Source organism: Schistocerca piceifrons, chromosome 2, assembly GCF_021461385.2.
Source record: "Schistocerca piceifrons isolate TAMUIC-IGC-003096 chromosome 2, iqSchPice1.1, whole genome shotgun sequence".
Taxonomy (NCBI): Eukaryota; Metazoa; Arthropoda; class Insecta; order Orthoptera; family Acrididae; genus Schistocerca; species Schistocerca piceifrons.
The window spans coordinates 467,939,493-467,959,763 of record NC_060139.1 but is presented as its reverse complement, the minus strand read 5'-3'; the positions used below and the strand labels follow the sequence as shown (position 1 = coordinate 467,959,763).

Here is a 20,271-nt window from a genome sequence, read left to right as displayed (position 1 = left end):
GTACTGTGTTGTCCAACAAAATTACTTGCAGGGCCAGTTTGAGAACATTTTTCCACATAAGTGCCGAATCATTTGGTGCCCCCCCCATTCCCCCTTTCTCATTTGGTGCCCCCCCCCTTCCCCCTTTCTCATTTGGTGCCCCCCCCTTCCCCCTTTCTCCTTTTCCCTCATACACTTTCACCTGCATCTGTTGTTGTTGTTACTAATTGTGACATGTACAGTCTTCAAAACAAAAGAACACATAACAAGGCGATCTGCTGAGTACATAAATAACTTCAGTGTATTTTATGGAGGTCTGACATTTGTACTTATCCATATGGCACTATGATAAATTACTAACCTGACCATTCAAGATTCTCATGTGGTAAAGCAAATGTAGAAATTTCATGTTAACAGTAACAGAACTTTTATTGACAGAGTTAAAGAAAGGAATTAATGATCGTCTTAGATGATAGCAGAGGTAGTTCATAGTACTGTTCATGCAATACTACTTCGCTCTTGGTATGGGATGCACACTGATATGAGCACATATTTCAGTAAGTCAGTGGGTTGTTTAAATGTTCTTCATTATAATATACACAACACACCCAAGTTTTGTGTGTGTGTGTGTGTGTGTGTGTGTGTGTGTGTGTGTGTGTGTGTAAAACCACTTGAAATGTGTAAAATTAGATTTTATCCGTTAGTATAGCACAAATCATGTTACGGGTGTGATTACCACTAGTAGCTATACAGCAATATTTGAATATATTGTGGTGTCTAAGAGCTCCATAAAAGTGAACTCCATTCTTCGCACAAAGCTGCTCTTGGTACAGTTGAAGACTCAGTAGATGGGGTGCTACTCATAATCTTTGTCTTGAAACCATCTCAAACATGTTCTCTGATACGGTCTTAAATAATAAACTGACTGCTTCATGTGCTCTCGAATGTTTTTCATTGAAAATATTCATCTGTTGAAAGTGCTTCGTCTGATGTACTAATATGTTAGATGGCTTCAATCCCTATTGCACTGGTATAAAGATACAGATGATTTAGGGTGTCCTAGTTATATATCTGCATGGCATTCTTTGTGGAAACATACAGGACTGTGCTGTGTGTTCACTTAAAAATTATATACTCCCCTCCTGACAAAAGACAATGCAATACCTCAAGTCACTGTTTTATCAATGTTTCATGCATGATGCAAGTTCCCGAGTCTTTCATCAGAGAAACGTATTTCCTTTGAATGTAGTAACAAAACCGGAAATGATGATGATGATGATGATGATGATGATGATGATGACAGTACTCTATTGATATACTGTTCAGTGCAGGTGTTGCTGTGGCTATCTCTTCTGATGAGATGAAACATACACTTAATAACACAAAAATTGTTAGCTGGCAGTTGCTGAATGAAATGCAACATAACCTAAGAGTAGATCTTGTGAAACATGTAGCATTACTTTAAAAATTACATGAAACTGGCCCTATCTATATTCTTGACGTAATACAAATGATATAAATATTTTTCTACAAATAGCAAATGCTTATCTACACTGAAGCGCCAAAGAAACTGGTATAGGCATGCGTACTCAACTACAGAGATATGTAAACAGGCAGAAGATGGTGCCATGGTCAGCATCGCCTATATAATACAACAAGTGTCTGGCACAGTTGTTAGATTGCTTTCTGCTACTACAATGGCAGATTATCAAGGTTTAAGTGAGTTTGAACATAGTGTTATAGTCGGAGCACAGAATCTCCAAGGTAGCGATGAAGTGGAGATTTTCCTGTACCACCATTTCACAAGTGTCCATGAATACCAGGAATCTGGTAAAACATCAAACCTCCGACATTGCTGCGGCTGGACAAAGATCATACAAGAATGGGACCAACAACGACTGAAGAGATTCGTTCAACGTGACGGAAGTGCAATCCTTCAACAAATTGCTGCAGATTTCAATGCTGGGCCATCAACAAGTGTCATTGTTGATATGGGCTTTTGGAGCCGAAGGCCCACTCGTGTACCCTTGATGATTGTACGACACACAGCTTTATGCCTCGCCTGGGCCAGTCAACACAGACATTGGACTGTTGATGACTGGAACGTGGTGCCTGGTCAGACTTGTCTCATTTCAAATTGTATTGAGTGGCTGGACGTGTACGGGTATGGAGGCAACCTCATGAATCCATGGAGGTGGAGGCTCTGTAATTGTGTGGAAAAATAATTTGGCAAAGCCTCTTGTTTATGAAATTGCAATTGTGATAGTCCTAAATAGCTGCTCCAGGCAGGAAGGCAGCCTTCTTTATTGAATATGAAAGTTCATAATATCCGGCTGCTCATGATGTTTCAGGCAAGTTAATTTAATTTAATTTGTTTATGATTAAAAGAATTATTAATAAGTCAATGGAAAGAATAGATTGCTACTCATAACATAAAGGACATATTGAGTTGCAGAGAGGCACCAGGGTTGCTGGAAGTTACCCGAAGGTAAATTCCCTGATTTCCAGACAAGTTTTAGCATGTTTCCCTGACAAATTTTGAGATCTCACAGGTAAGGAAAAAAAGCAAAACAAAAAAAAAGTTGGCAAAGAAATGAGCAAAAATCTTTAAGGTCTAACATCGACATCTTTTGCAATGAACTGATTTTAGAAGGAGGAAGCAAGCCAAATGGTATATATATTTCATTAAGAGCACTGATGTTATTTTACTTCAATAAAAGGAAACACATTTGATGACAAAAATATGCATTTCTTTGGAGTCGCAAAGACAGATTTAAAATACCTTCACTGATTTCAGAAATAACCTCAGGAAAAAGTGGGCCTCTCGAAAGAAGTGTGTAAGACTGGGAAGAGTTGTGTAAACCAACACAGTAGGTGACTGCCAGTAAAATGTTGGTTTTACCATATTTGATATTGTCAGTTATTATCCACTGTTTTATGTCTATTATTTTACAGGTATTGTGTGATTTTTCTTTTGGGAAATACATGAGTACATAGTGTACAAACTGCCAGTGACTGCCACAATTTTCTTCTTTTTATCATTCATAGTTTCTAATATATAAACTGCTTTTGAAGTGTCAAAAATATATTACAATAAATATAAGGTCTATAAAATGCTGCACTATACAATTTACTAGGTGAGACAGTCACAATACCTGCAGTCCATTGCTCGAGGCCTCTGGTCTGGTGAGGAGCACTGCAGTCCACAGATAAACCATGAAAATGTGCCTCATTACGCCACACACACAGACAGACTCAGCCCGCAGGTAGATTAGTGAGATTACATCCGATGGGCATGGCCCGTACATTAGTAGGAAATAGTGGGCTTCAGGTCTGCAGACCCAATCTGTTAAGAGATACGCAAAGAAATTGCCTGCGGTTTTGGACCATCATGGACGTCCACTTGTGTGGCCAGCTATTTATGTGTCACAGACACCATATTGATGAAATGAGACCCCGATGATCAATCCATCCAACAGATAACATGCACAAATACTCTAAGAATCAATACTAATGTGAGGATAAGTAGTAACTCACCGTAAAGATGATTGCTGAGCTGCAGACAAGCACATAGAAAAGACAATCACAATCTCACAATTACATTTTTGACCATAGCCTTTGTCAGAAAACGAGAGTACACACATATGGGACTACTTCCTCTGACTGTGACTGTGTTTGACATGAGCAACGATCTGGGGTGGGTGGTGGGGGCAAGGAGTGACATGAGGTGGGCAGGGGAAGGGATAACAGGGTAGGGATTGAGGAAGATGAGCTGCCTGTCAAGAGAATGCTGGTATGTGAGGGGGGGGGGGGGGGAGAGAATAGAAAAGGAAGGAGGTAGATAAGGGGAAAAGACTAGTAGGTACTTTGCTGGAATACAAGGCACGTGCAGCGGTGAACTAGAAGCAGTGAAGAATAGGTAAGTGGACAACTGGGAACCTTCACCAGTCCCAGTCCTCCACCTCCCTACCTCTTCTCTGCTCTCACTTCTGCACTACGCGTGCCTTCTATTCCACCAGTGCACCTACCAGTCTGTTCCCCTTCTCCTCTCCTCTCCTCTCCCCTCCCCCTCCAGCACAGCTTCCCAAATTTGCACTTAGCAGCTCCATCCTGTCCCCACCTTGTCCCTGCACACTCTCAAAGGCAGCAAATCATATTCCCCACCCCTAACCTGTTATCTTTCCCCTCCCCACCACATGCCTCATACTTGCCCTCACCATCCACCCCAGATTGCTGCTCACGTCAGATGCAGTCCACAGTGGCTATGTGTGTGGTGCGAGTTCTGCTTTTTTTTGTGTGTGTGTGTGTGTGTGTGTGTGTGTGTGTGTGTGTGTGTGTGTGTGTGTGTGTGTGTGTGTGTGTGTGTGGTGTCTCTGAAGGAGGAATTTTTTGTCCAAAAGCTTAAATGTTGCACAATCTTTTCAATGTGCCTGTGTGTGTCAACGACTCCTCAATGTGGTCATTAGCAGTCTACCCACTTCATAATACTGTCATCATATGTCGAGGAAAAAATTCTGAGCAATCTGTCACAAAAACTGACTCAAGACAAGATGACTGCCTATCATCATTACTGTTCAACTGTGTGCTGGAATACATCATGAGAGGACTGTACATACACTATGTGATCAAAAGTATTCGGACACACCCAAAAACATGAGTTTTTCATATTAGGTGCATTGTGCTGCCAGGTGCTCCATATGAGCAACCTCAGTAGTCATTAGTCATCACGATAGAGCAGAATGATGCGCTCCGCAGAACTCACGGACTTCGAACGGGGTCAGGTGATTGGGTGTCACTTGTTTCACATGTCTGTACATGAGATTTCCACACTCCTAAACTGTTACTGATGTGATAGTGAAGTGGAAATGTAAAGGGACATGTACAGCACAGATGCGTGCAGCCTGACCTTGTCTGTTGACTGGCACAGACCACCGACAGTTGAAGAGGGTCATAATGTGTGATAGGCAGACATCTATCCAGACCATCGCACAGGAATTCCAAACTGCATCAGGATCCACACCGACTTCGTGTCAGGCCTCACCGACCGACATCGGTACATCTCCTCAGTGCAGCAATTGTTGAAGAATGAAGAATGGGCTGCCATTCCCCAAGAAACCTTCCAGCACCTGATTGAACGTATGTCTGCGAGAGTGGAAGCTGTTATCAAGGCTAAGGGTGGGCCAACACCATGTTGAATTCCAGGATTACCGATAGAGGGCGCAATGAACTTGTACGTCATTTTCAGCCATGTGTCCAGATACTTTTGATCACATACTGTAGCTAACTCAGAAAAGAAATGCGAAAATGATGTAAGTTTAAGCTGCTTGAGATATGCTGCTGCTCTTGCTCTCCTGGCCAACGATGTTCAAAAAACCAGACAAGTAAGATCACTATAAGAAATAGCACAGGAAATTGGCCTTGGAATATGATTTGAAAAAAGTAGAGATTATGCTAACTGATCCACAACAGAAAATAAAACCTGTTGATGAATTTAAACATTTAGGCGAAATCATAATATACAATCTAAATGAGAAATCAGTATGGCAAAACAGAATTAAAAATCTATACAAAACCAATTATATCACGAAAAACACATACAACAAAACAAGCCATCTATGGTTATAACATTAATACATTATAGGACAGTTACACAACCAGAAATAAAATAATATGCAGCTGAAACCATTTTCAAAACAAACAATGCAGCAGAAATTGACAAAATTCTAAAGATAAAAAAAAATAATAATCAGAATATGCATAAATAAACAATGTCATGTAAATGGTCATTGGAGAATAGTTGTAAATTAAACATTGTGCAAGAAAATAACACTAGTAATGAGTATGATCAGGAAGAAAAGCATCTCATCCTTTGGACAAAGATGAGAATGCCAGAAAGAGAATTAGTACGAGAATTAAAGAAAAGCTGTAGAATAAGGAGAACAATATTAAATGAATCACAGAAATTAAGGAAGAAACAGGAACTTCAAATTATAGTAGCTGACTTAAAAAACAAAAGAGGAAACAGGAATATTGCAAGACACACAAACCAGACTACAAACGAAGATCATTAAAATGACTACAGAAAGAGTGAGCTCAGATGAAGCAAGAAAGAAAATATCTGTAGCAGTGAAGAAGAATTGTGCACACAAAAGAGCAAAACACCCTTCATATAACAATGAATTATAATAATCTTTGTTTTGTACACCCACTGTGTTATTGAATTGTCTCACTGAATTATTATTCAACTGAAACGTATTATTGAACAACAGCAACTTGCATAAAGCATTGTATAACTGACAAGAGTGCTCCAACGAAGGTCATAAAATAAATAAATAAACAAATGATCATTGATATATAATTCACTTTATTTTTCAAATAAATTTTAATCCTGAGGGCATATTGTCTACTTCAATGTTCCTCATTCAATTTGTTGCATCACTAATGCTTGTGTGTCCCGTGCGGTGTAGCACAGAAGTCGCATGTGGGTTTGAATAGTGTGTAGCTTCCTTGTTTGGAAATGCATTTAATTAATTCCTCCTGTGTACAATATGAAATACTTGGCTGGAAAATTTGAAAAAACAAGATGTGAAAAAAGTCTTTCAAATGATCACCATTCTTATCCACACAAAAGAGCATCTCTTTGCAGTACATTGTTCACAACTCTGTAAAGAATTGCTGGCTGTAACTCATGAATCTCAACTCATATATTGTTTTTGAGCTGCTTGATAGTTGCTGGTTTGTTGACGTATACACATTCTTTGAAAGTCATGTTGTTTCATCAAGTCATGCAAATCTGACAAGAAAACATCACCAACTTCATATTTTAAGGAGAAAAGAAGCACACATGCAAGATATCAGCTCTAGCATTTGATCCTGTACAAATATTTGGGCCATAATTCTGGTGATATGCAGTTATGATATTTTGAAAGTATAGCTTTTAAATAGCACATGCACTGGTTGTTTGTCACTTGCTCCATCCCAATGCAGCCACCTAATACTTGAATGCAAAGTACTGTACAGCAAAGTGACAACCAGAACCCTTCTGGGAAAAGGAGGGAGGGAGGGATCACTTGCACAATGTGTTTTGAATTTCAGTTCGAGAACACGTTTTACGCAAAAAGGGGGGGGGGAGGGTAGGTAATATGAGTGTGTAATTCAAAAGCAACGTGAAAAATATAAACAATTGAAGTAGTATTATGAAATGAAATTCATAATTTTGGATTTACAACTTAATCATTCGAGTCGTGTTGAAGAATAGAACAACTCCTGCAAATATACTTTACCTTAACACTGTCAGCTTTACAATCCAAAGCAAATAATACACAACAGTGATGTTAATATCTAGATGGCTGCTGTGCAACTTCTTTAGTGATAGTCATTCATTTATGCTGCATTTGCGAATCACATATTAAAAATGTTCAAAGCAAAGAGACCCCTGCCACCAGCTATAGGTTAGAAACCACACAGACACAATGAACAAAGTGCATTAGCAATGTCAAAATAGTACAGTATTTCGCTGGATGTTGAAAGTGATCTGGCCAGTTACTAGTGTAGCCACTTTGATACCAAGCATATTCGAAGACTGGCTGAAATACTGGTGCACATAACTGCCTGTGAAAAAGAAACTGCATATTTGAAGAAAGTTGGTAAAGCTGCAGGCAAAACTGCTGAATTTGTGTAAGTCAATTACATCTAGCAGTGGTATAGTCAATACAGAAATTGCAGTGTCTCCTGCTCCACGCTAGTCACACATTGACAATCTTTTGTGGCCGTAAAATGTGTCCACAATTAAAACTGCTCTTCTGTGATTTTGCATGACTCTATAGAACAGCTTCTGTTGCCACATCCATAGATGTTCCTTGTTTACTTTTCCAGAAGATGAGGTGACAGCTCCAATATACTGTCACATCAAACAAACTTCGTTTGACTTGCAGCTCAGACATGCCTGTTCGCTCTTCTTAAAACTACATACAGAAGTGACCTACGTGTCCATCTGCGGGTACCACTGGCATTATTGTGTAGCTGTGCGTTGTGTTGTAGATGGAGTGCACTACTCTGTTGACATCTCTCATCCATTTTTTGGCAGGATATCAGCTTGGCATAATTTCAGAATTAAAACTGCTCTGATCTGTAGTGTATACATTGTGTCCACTGGCCACTTCCATTTCTGCTAGTGAAATGCTTCACATGCAACAAGTATCACAGTCTCTGTTAACCAGCTTTCTACTTGGGGTGAAGTGGCTTATTTTCTGACACACAATGCGTGTCCTTTTGAAAGCATACACCCACCCAGCAGATGTTCTAAACCTTTTTAGTTCCACCTCCATTGTGGCACGAATGCCCAGCACTTTATATTAGTATCATGAATTGTCATTTTTTTTTTTAACATGCTTTATTAAATTTGTCTAGACAGATTGTGTCGAACTTGGAAAACTTTTGATGATGTGTACCCAAGTTTTGAATGGTCGTACTCCAAATGTACAAATCCCTCTTTTGTTTTAGTAATTTAAAATCCCTTCTGACCATTAAGAGAGATTACCCTTCTTTCAACTGTTTCAAAAGCCAAAAGTTCATTTCAGACACTCCTTTGTTACGGACAGGAGTAAAGCGGAATGTAAAAATATTAGACATTTGAAGCAGGCGTCATAGTCATCATCATCATCATCGTCATCTGCATTCATGTTTTTACATCCCTGTCCTGCTGTACCAGTGATGCTGTTTGACGATTGTGAAATTGGTGGAAGGGCACCCTTGTTATTGCCATTATTGTCCTCTTGTAAATAAGCAGTGAACATCAGTCCACTGTCTTTCTCTGTCTAGCATGTCTTCATTCATAAAGCTATTTGCGATTTCTGCAATGAAATTGGAAGGTATAAATAATAGCACAAACAGCCATATGCTTTCATTTCCTTGTATTAATGTTAGTCAAACAGCCTACACTATCACAAGGGAATGATGATTGAACCTTTAAAATCGCTTTCTTAACTGAATTTAAGTTACTTGGCAAAAATCTAATCTGATTTGAATGAAAACTGTCTGAATTTAAAAAAAATGTCAAGAAATTCTCTTTCAGTAAAGTAATAACTTGAAGTTAATAAGACTGTCAATGTGACACTAAGTGTGAATGATACTACTGATAATTGTATAGCTATATCTACAGAAGAACAGTAAAATTCTTTTAGCCGAAGTTCTACATACTGGAGGATCTGCTGGGAGTTTCCAATGAAGCTGCACATCTCAATGACCCTGAAACCTTAAATCATCTTTACTCTTCTTGCATTAGATCCACCAGATTCCGTCCTTGTGCAATGACATCAGCTTAATGAAAAGTGATTGGTAATCCCATTTTTGCCTAATTTCAAACAATTGAGCAAAATTCCTCTTGTTGTAGTCATGGAAGTCCACCCACCAAATTGTTTTGCATTAATTCAAATACTTAAGCAAAGCCTTATGGCAGTCTTCCTCAAGGTAGTGTTATAGGTCCTTTGCTGTTTCTTACCTATAAAAACTATTTGGGAGACACTTTGAGTTGCCGTCATAGGTTGTTTTGCAGATGAGGCTGTCATTTATTGACTAATAAAGTCATCAGAAGATCAAAACAAATTGCAAAATGATTTAGAAAAGATATCTGAATGGTGCGAAAATTGGCAGTTGACCCTAAATAACGAAAAGTGTGTGTTCATCCACATGAGTGCTAATAGGAGTTCATTAAAGTATGGTTACATGAGAAATCAGTCAAATCTAAAGACCGTTAATTCAATTAAATACCTAGGAATTAAAATTACAAACAACTTGTTTGAAAGAACACACAGAAAATGTTGCTGGGAAGGCTAAGCAAAGACTGTCTTTTATTGGCAGGACACTTAGAAAATGTAGCAGATCTACTAAGGAGACTGCCTACACTCACTTGTCTGTCCTCTTTTAGAATACTGCTGCGCGGTGTGGAAGCCTTACCAGATAAGACTGACGGAGTACATCGAAAAAGTTCAAAGGAGGGCGGCATGTTTTGTATTATCGCAAAATATGGGAGGGAGTGTCACTGAAATGATACAGGATTTGGGCTGGACATCATTAAAACAAAGGCATTTTTTGCTGCAGCAGTATCCACTCATTCAATCACCAAATTCCTCCTCTGAATACAAAAATGTTTTGTTGATACTGAACTGCAAAGGGAGAAACTACCACCATGATAAAATAAGGGAAATCAGAGCTCATATGGAGAGATATAAGTGTTCATTCTTTCTGCATGCTATACGAGATTGGAATAAGAGAACTGTGAACATGATTCAGTGAACCCTCTGCCAGGCACTTAAATGTTATTTGCAGAGTATCCATGTAGATTTATGGCAGCTCATTTGAAATTCAGGGAATCACTGAAAATTATAGACAAAAGTACTAATAAACTTACACTATATTCTCTGAGCAATACTTTCCTGCTACTTGCTTTAAGAATGGTTAATTATCTGCTCAGTATTCTGACAAACTTCCTCAAGTTAAGATTTTGCCTAACAGTGGCCTTCCATAATGCACTGCAATACAAAGATTGACTTGTTTTAGATTAGATTACAAGACAATGCTAATTATCTGCATAACAACATTGCTACATTCAAAGAATATTTTTGAGTGTGTCAGTGCTGATGGCACTCACAGGTGAATATCATTGTTTGGTGTTCTTCGCAAATTAATGGTTATTTTCAATAAAGGCAACTACAGTGCCATATGCAACCCCTGTTTTGTGGATGACAGATAGAATATTCAACGTAAAAATAACAGGTTAACATGACTATTACTTCTAAATAGAGGCTCGATTTTTGGAACCAGGTCCCTCTGTGTATACACCTACATCTATTATTTTTTCTGCACCTCCTCGTGTATTCGTCGGAGGTTCTTGAAGGTGGAACCTTTGTCAACACCATATCACCATATAATTACCACAAACATTGCCCTTGCACAATTCTGCAATAATGCCCTGTGATTGTAAAAGTTTCATAATATATGTACAGTAAGTCATTCTGTCAAGGAGCATTTTCACTGTAAACACAACTGACTCATCCATAATGGAAAGCAATTGAGTAAAAAATCAGAATCTTATAAATCATGAATACCTTCATCAACACAGATACCAAAAACAAACTACAACATGAAAGCAAAAAAAAAAAAAATGTACATCACATTTTTAATATGCGCGTGTAACGAAGAAATCCAGAAAAAGCATTTAACATTCATAACTACAATCTGTGGCATGAACAAAAGAACATCACACATTATGTCACTAGTCAAAGCTGACGGGTGGAATCGGACATCGGAATAGACCTCATAACCAACACAAAAGCAGTTTAAAAACTTTACTTTTATAAGGCCGTAACTATCAGAATTATGACCCAAATTTTCATGTGAGATCCACTGCTGGGGCTGATTCCTTCCAAGTGTGCTTTTTGTTCCTTAAAATATGAGGTCAAGTTGTTGTTGATTTCTGGTGCATGAGCACCTGCTGGATTCACACTCTGCACCAATTGAACTTTCTCTGGGAATAGTTTCAACTCCATCATTAAAATTCTTTGCAGTGACCTTCAGTGCATCCCAAGCTGAGTGACATCTCCAGGTTGATGTTTGAGGATTGTCTTTAATGTTGCCCCTCACTCAGTGAATGTTTTCTGGAGTTTGAATCGAATGTCATCTACCCATTCTTTGGCAAATCAGACTGAATAATATTGCTGGAAGTGGGCTACCAGGCGCAGAATGGTAGTCTTAATGAGGATAGTTTTACATACTTTATTATCAACTGTATGCTCTGTAAATGAGGATTACGGATCTTTTATTTTGAAATTAAGTTCTATCAGGTTTGTGCTCTGCTTAGGACTCAATCTCTCCATAGTGTGTCTCTCAAATGTACTTCACAATCCTGAAGAAGAAGATAAGATTAATTAAAAAATTGCGAGGCATCATAATCCATGTGTGAATTCTGCACCACCCTGTTTACTGTCAGAGCTGGATGCTGTACGGCAATATCACTATCAGACTGTGGTACCTTAGTTTTCATGTGGTGCATGCTGTTGTGTATAAAGACTGAATAAAGGCGTAATCAACTATGAAATGCTAACAGAAAGTAAATAAACATGTTATTGCAGAAAATCTAAAGGATTGACTTGCATTCTGTAAAAAATTAAAGTATTAGCTCTTCTGCTACTCAAATAATAACATTACAGTTGTTGTTGTTGTTGTTGTTGTTGTTGTCTTCAGTCCTGAGACTGGTTTGATGCAGCTCTCCATGCTACTCGATCTTGTGCAAGCTTCTTCATCTCCTAGTACTTACTGCAACCTACATTCTTCTGAATCTGCTTAGTGTATTCATCTCTTGGTATCCCTCTATGATTTTTTCCCTCCACGCTGCCCTCCAATGCTAAATTTGTGATCCCTTGATGCCTCAGAACGTGTCCTACCAACCGATCCCTTCTTCTTGTCAAGTTGTGCCACAAACTCCTCTTCTCCCCGATTCTATTCAATACTTCCTCATTAGTTATGTGATCTACCCATCTAATCTTCAGCATTCTTCTGTAGCACCACATTTCGAAAGCTTCTATTCTCTTCTTGTCCAAACTATTTATCGTCCATGTTTCACTTCCATACATGGCTACACTACATACAAATACTTTCAGAAACGACTTCCTGACACTTAAATCTACACTTGATGTTAACAAATTTCTCTTCTTCAGAAACGCTTTCCTTGCCATTGCCAGTCTACATTTTATATCCTCTCTACTTCGACCATCATCAGTTATTTTGCTCCCCAAATAGCAAAACTCCTTTACTACTTTAAGTGTCTAATCTAATTCCCTCAGCATCACCCGATTTAATTCGACTACATTCCATTATCCTCGTTTTGCTTTTGTTGATGTTCATCTTATATCCTCCTTTCAAGACACTGTCCATTCCATTCAACAACTCTTCCAAGTCCTTTGCTGTCTCTGACAGAATTACAATGTCATCAGCGAACCTCAACGTTTTTATTTCTTCTCCATAGACTTAAATACCTACTCCAAATTTTTCTTTTGTTTCCTTTACTTCTTGCTCAATATACAGATTGAATAACATCGGGGACAGGCTACAACCCTGTCTCACTCCCTTCCCAACCACTGCTTCCCTTTCATGTCCCAAGACCCTTATAACTGCCATCTGGTTTTTGTACAAATTGTAAATAGCCTTTTGCTCCCTGTATTTTACCCCTGCCACCTTTAGAATTTGAAAGAGAGTATTCCAGTCAACATTGGAACATTACAGTTATCATTCAATTTTCAGAAAAAGAGATTTCCAATAGTTACAGATTTGTACGAGATCCAACAAATACCCAAGATACACTGTGCTTGATGGCACCCATACTGTCCCTTGTTAACATGGTAAGGTTACTTGGGAAGGTACTTACTATGACAGTGGTTGGAGACTGCTAAACTGCACTGTAGCTAGTGCACAGGGAAGTGCTTTTATTACATCCTGTTCCTGAACAAAATATAAGGCAGTTCGGTATCACTATGTCACGTGTAATTAGATTAACTGCAGGGTTGGTGAAATTAGCTCCTACGATAGGTAGTATTAGTTCTAATTACATTGATTGATGGTGTGTTCTGATCTTTTAGAAAAAGAGCTTTTACAGGTTCAAGTATTCTCTGACCCATTACTTTTCTGGTGTGGGATACTGCTCCAACTCCATGAATGGTTGAAATATATGCAGAATTTTCTGTATTTATGCCTTGTCTTTGAAGAATGGCAATCTTCAAATTTCTCTAAAACTGTTCATGTTTAATGGTTTGGCATTTCTCTTTGCAGAATGCTATAGAAACATTTTATGCATTACTAGCTGAGTACCCAGCTTTGCCTGGAGGTGTATGTATTCAAATTCCAGTAATTCATCCCCCCCCCCCCCCCCGGGCCCCTCAGTTTTTGTGCTTCTCCCTCTTCTGCCCACCTCCTCACCCCCCCCCCCCCCTTTCTCATGCCCACTCCATCTCCCCCCTCTTAACTTTCTCTGTCCATTTCCTCCTCTCCTCGTCCTCTTCCCTTTTTCAGTCCATCTCCTCCTGCCCCATGCCTGTTTATCCATCTCTTCCTCTGAACTTCTCTCTCTACGTTATCACCCCCATCTCAAAGGAGGTTGCCAGTTCTTACATCCATCAGTATTTCATTTGAGGTTATGTAATATGTGTACCAAGTTTGGATGAAACTGATCTAGGGAGTTTAAAAGGAGTCTTTTTCCCAGGCTTTGCCTGCATACGCTTGTCACATATATTTAGCAAATATTTAACATATTTCTCACACATCTATACCCAGATTTCACCTGTTTGTGCAGCGAATTTCACCCTATAGTTTCGTTTTCATGCAGCTCAGTGTTTATACCATATCTCCTGAACTACGTATCATACAGTTATATATTTTTGCAGGTACATTCTGCCTCCAAAATGCATTGCAAATAGAGTTATTAACAAAGAAGTAATAAATTAAAAGGCAGTGCAAGATATGGCAGTTATACTGCAAGAACACTGGAAATGTAGTAAGTGATAAACTTCTTTCCTTTCACAATTTTGTTGGGAGGTGGGCAAGAAGAAGTGTTGAAAATGTTTGAGATCGTGCATAAAATTTGTTACAAGTCACAAAGTGCTCTCATTCTCAGCTACTTGTACATGATGAGCTATGCTTCTTTTTTACCCTCCTCTCCCTTTCAAAGGTAACCACTCCCCTTCCCCACACATTCCCACAGACTGTAAGTGATATATGTTTGGTTGAAATCAATTTGGTTGTCTTTCCTGACTTCTTAATTAATTTCTGTCACAGGTGACACAGCAATGGAAGAACTAGCACTGCGGCATCTACCTCCAAGTTGGACAGACACATCTTCCAATGAAGTTGAAGTTGCAGTGGGTGATATTTCAGTACATATGCCACACGACTTGCAGGTCACATCAGTTGTGAAGGTTGTGAACCCATATTTGTGGTGCTGTTATCAGCTGAAAAAGGCAGAATATGTGAACAGATATGGCAGTGCTAAGGAAATGACTCTGTATCATGCTACAAGCAGAGATAATATGGAGTCTATAATTACGAATAACTTGAATTGGCGATGTTCAGAGCGAGTCAGGTATGGTCAAGGCATTAGTTTCAGTCCATCAACCACCTATGCCAATTTCTATTCTAAGTACAATTTTGATTATAAATGGAAGAATAGGACTGACATGGCAATGATTGTCGCAACTGTACTAGTTAATAATACTGCAGAAGGTAATAACACGAATATAGTGCCTCCCACTGGTTCTGATACAACTATTGGAGATCATTATCAAGTATATGTTAAGCACTGTGACAATGAATTTTACCCAGAATATATCATTTACTACAAAATCTACATAGATGACAACTTTTAAGAAAACCAATTAGTAATTTGCCAGATAGTGCAGGCAGGAGAGGGGGGGGGGGGGGGGGATACATGGGCAGTGGTGGCGGCAAGATATTTTGATTTTGATCCTATATCAGACATTACTGAAAAAAACAACACACAGCTGAAACAAATGCAATATATTCAGAGACTGATATATACAGAGCCTGATTATTATTAGAGTTTGACACAGTCTCAGATCTGCACATCTCTGAAGTAGAAGTTGAAGGATCAGTTTTTGAATAGAATATTCTAATTTCCCCCTTAACAGCTAGCGGATCCTGTTTGTTGAAAGTAAACTAGTGACATGCTTTTTGTTTGAAATCATATGCACCTTCTACACTAACAGAGAGCTTCACAATTCTGTGTTCATATTAGCACAAAATTCTGTGTTGTCCTTATTCACCAAACTAAAACCTTTTTACACTGGGGAGTTACTATGAGGTTCCAGAAGAACACCCATCATTAGCTTACTGAGTGAAGGGTACTTTCATATTCCTGAAGCATGAGTGAGTTTTGAAATCTCATACCAAATTCTTTCAGACCTCTCATCCTTTCCAAAATGGAATGCATCAAATTGGTAACAACTGAACTCTGTTCACAAAGATTCTTTTTTTTTTCTGACAATAGCATTTTAGAAAATTGGTCAATCATATAATCCATAGGTGAAAAACTCTTCAATTTTTGCTGGGAAACCTCAGTAACTTCAGCATGCTGAAGAAACTTATTTTTAACTGGCCATTTGTTGACAATATACTCACACTTTTTGTGTAGAACAATCTGACGTTGGAAAATATTTCAGTGTAGTTTTGTCACAGAAACTTCATTTATGTAAGCCTTCGCGTTTGCCCCATTGAGCAACTCTGTCATTTTTCTGTATCTTAACAGGCCAAAATTTTAAATGAAGCAAACTACTATTGAACTCCAGAAATCAGGATGCTGTTACAAAGCGACCAATAAGATCACTGAAAAGATTATTTAATTTTGAATGAAGTTTATGAATAAGTTAGGCCTCTTATTAGAGGAATACATTTAAGGAATTGTGAAGTGGAAGAATAGAGCTGAGAAACAGAGGGTAAAGCTTTGTAGATGCATTTTCAAACTGTGCCTCAACTTAATATGATTCACAGAAGAGCATTTTTAAAGGGTTCCACTGCTCTAAGACCCTTCATACACACTGTAGCAGAGGCAACAACCTAGTAGAAATATACTTCAATATTTTGTGTGGGTTTTCATTGAAGATTTGCTTACATGTCTTCAGAGCGTTTTGTCTCTTGAAGCTCCTTAGCAAAAAATAAGAAATGTCAGCAAAGCTTACAATAGACTGCCCCTGCACAGATGTTGGCCTATGTGAGTATGATTAAAGAGCAAATGTGTTATTACTTTCGACATTAAAAACTGACTTTCGATAATAAAAACTGATCACTTATTATCACCCATCCACCTCCCAACTCACAATTCAGCTGTTTCACCTCTTAATTTCCCTGAAGGCCATCTGTAAAGTGTTACAAAATATCAATTAAAAACTATTCAACATTAATATTTACAACACAGTTACAGTTTTTTTTGGACAGCCAAGTGTACAAGAGGGAAAATACAGCCTTGCACATGAATACTAGTATTTTCTAGACAAATAATGTACCTACAGAGGGGCCGAGTGGATGACGCCTCGGCCCGATGTCAGGAATCGTTTGGAAGAGCTCGTGGTGCTAAGAAAACACGATTATTCAGTGAATCTTTATTTTGGCAGCTTTTACAGAGAGTGGTGCATTGTTGGTCGTAGTTACCTCCTACCCTGGTCATGGACAGACACTCTGTGTCTGACGCTATGCTATTACTTGCGCCTGTGTGACATTGTTCCTCTTGCGATGATACAGATGCTTAGCCCAGCCTGGTACAGCATGGATAGCTACTACCAGCTGAGGAGAGTACTAGAGCCCACTCCATGCCTCTTCTTCCCTGTACCACTCCATCCACATTGTGGTGTAGGCGGCAGGCGTTCAACCCAGTACTGCTGGCCCAGATGGGCTTAGGTGTGAGAGATGGTGGTCCGCCAGGAACCCTGGTGGTCGTCATCTGTCCCACACTCAGAGTGTACAGTACCTGGTACTACTCTGCTGCTGGTAGTTCATCAGTTCTCCCATCAGTAGTGGTTGGTGTGACACAGCATGAAGTTCGTCAGTGGAGTTCAACTCCAGGGCACTCCACAGCTGGCTGGTACTGCGCTGGATGACCTGAAACACGGCTAGCTAAAACAACATGGTCATGGAATGGAATGTCATCGACAAAGACTCCATCATTCCCATTGACCTGAAGCTGTTCTCCTGTACTTGGAGCTGGGGCTCCGATATTTAAAGAGCTCTCTCTATTTCTATGACGTGTGGTTTACTAGCGATGACCACACTGCATGTGGCCTCGTAATTCTGCCACACTTGCTTTAATTCTTTCTTAACAGCTAGTTAAATCGGTCTGTTGGTGTTTTCCCTGACCATGTCTATTGCTTCTTGCAGCATCCCACCATGTGAATGAGTGTGCGTGTTATTTTGCTTAGTTGCTGTCAATTTCTGCTTTCCCACTGTGTGTGTTATCTCTCACTCAGCTACTGCAGACTGTGCTGCCCATCTGTCTTGCATCACCATGCTTCCTGGTCCGCTGCTAATCATCGCGTAACCAGCCTATGTCAAGGTGGTTGAACTCCATTAAAAATTTTATAACTCGGAAAACATATTACTCTGTGCCGTAACAGACCTTACACCATTGGAAATGCCACATGCGGAACCTACAATTATCCCACGGATCTCCCTCTTCTTTAGTTCATTATCCAAAACACTAACTATTTCTTTGCTTGTATTCTCATTGGTTTCTCAAATTCAGATACAATTCAAATCAGTGTATTCTCAGCGTCGACAAGTTCCAAAACTACTGGGTAGAGCTTTTTGTCATTCATGTCATCACTGCTGTCTGTTGTCAGGGCAAAGTGCTCGAACTCATTCCCACAACTGTGCTTGCAGACTATTTTCAAAGCAAGAAACATTTCGTGAACACACATCCCGCATCGTAAGGGCAAGTTATGGTCAACAAGGAATGTCGTAAATAACAACTCCGTGGTTTTTTTATCTTCATCTTCTGAGGATTTAGTGAAAATTGTTGAATTCTTGTTCGTCTCCCTTGGCTTCGCTGTACCTGCAATCATCTGTTCCCTTCCACCATGCGTAACTGAAAAATCCAGGCTACACGCCCTACAAAACACATGTAAATCAGATTTGGGGGAACACAGTAAACAGAGCCATGCTTTTGAGTACTCCTCCCTAAATTTTTGACCAGTTCTTGCTTCTTAACAGTGTCACTATACTCTGTTCATCATAAACATGATGGATTTTGTTTCATGTGGAGCAGAAGCCAATCTCTCTCTCGTACAGTCAGATGCAATAATGAGGATACGTTTTATGCTGAGTGTTACGCGCACGTCGGATCAGCGATGATATGGGGCAACAGCTTTACCAGCACATTTAAATCACTCAGCAATGGCCAGGAAAGTGATCCAACTAATCTGCAGTGATGTGAACAATTGTAATAAAGGCGTAAATAGACAAGCAGAGAAAATATAGCTTTGAAGCGATTTAATTTTTAAACAGAAAAAATAATATTTGGTAAAACTAAGGCAATACACTTCTTAGGTGACTGGACGGAAAATGTAACAAGCTTCCGATCTAGCTAAAATAGTATATTGTAATTAAAAACAAGAGTGATGAAAATTCCTGACTTTAACAAGGGTAATTTTTATGCATGGGCTATGTGTGGCGTAAAAGTGCTCTGCTGGGATTTCACCTTGTAGTTAAATACTCATTGAGGGTATTACAGTCAGTCATCTGGAAATCTCTGAACTCCTTCCACACACACCGTCAGGTGGCTTGCGGAGTATGGATGTAGATGTAGATCAGACGCTGAGGAATACATTTCAGTACTGCTACGTTGATAATCAGGCAATCAACAACAGAATACGAAGCCATCAAAAAATCCACATTTCCTCCTCCTCTTTTATGAGGTATTGTCCTGTATTTTGTGTCCTGCATTTTGCCATCGGCATTGATAGGTCACAAAGATTCGTGCATTCATTCTGGTACATGTGGCAGCTGAAATGTTTCATTATTTCTCGCAACAAGTCCCTCTAACTTGGCTCCAGATCAGTTCTATAGCGTTCAGATTGCAATGTTAAGGTGACAGCTGTAAAAATGCAGCATTTGTACAGTGCTCGGCAACGTGAAAATTGTTTCCCATCTTTCTATGACTCATATCATTCTGGCTCATATCAGTCCACATCTGTCCTGCAAAGGGCATATTCAAATGATGAGTATGTGATTTTTCATTTTTCTCCAAAACATTTGTGTAATGTTTCCTTACCTTCAACAATCTTTCATAAAATATTGAAAGTCAAGAATGTGTATTTGCAATGAAAACCAGAATTTTACATGAAATATGTAATTTGAAACTAGAACACATGCATTTTTCTTGAAAAAATGGTTAAGTGTCTGTTAATTACCATGTATTTGATGAATTTCATATTTAAATGATTTAGGCATTCAAACTGAGCCACCACCCACCATCACACAATTATCAATCTATGATGCTAGAGGTTACGCCATGCAGATAATTAAATACCCTCCCTTATTTTTATTACAAGCGTCATAACTGATTTTTCTTTGTAACAACAATGTGTTTCTCACCAATAACGGTGTTCCCTGCATGTGTTTCACTATAAAGCAGGAAGCAGTGTCATCTATTTTCATGGCAAGTATGAGCAGCGAGACAACCAGAGCACAAGTAGAATTTACAGAGACTATGACTCCACGCGATTTTTTAAAAATAAAAAT

The 20,271-nt window shown here is 39.0% G+C and overlaps 1 protein-coding gene across 5 annotated transcripts in view; it reads left to right on the top strand.

The window, feature by feature from the left end:
- Window positions 1-16,818, top strand: part of LOC124778033 (protein mono-ADP-ribosyltransferase PARP12-like) — a 38,881-nt gene extending 22,063 nt beyond the window's left edge. For 4 of the 5 annotated variants that reach the window (XR_007015827.1, XR_007015826.1, XR_007015824.1 and 1 more), the window contains 2 exons: window positions 14,412-14,521; window positions 14,803-16,818. Coding sequence is in view for 1 of the 5 variants with exons in the window: in XM_047253616.1 (XP_047109572.1) it covers window positions 14,488-14,521; window positions 14,803-15,389 (621 nt within the window). In the remaining 4 variants the exon portion in view is untranslated. The remainder of the gene's footprint in view (window positions 1-14,411; window positions 14,522-14,802) is intronic. The other variant, XR_007015825.1, reaches the window with a different exon arrangement.
- The last annotated feature ends 3,453 nt before the right edge of the window (window positions 16,819-20,271 follow it).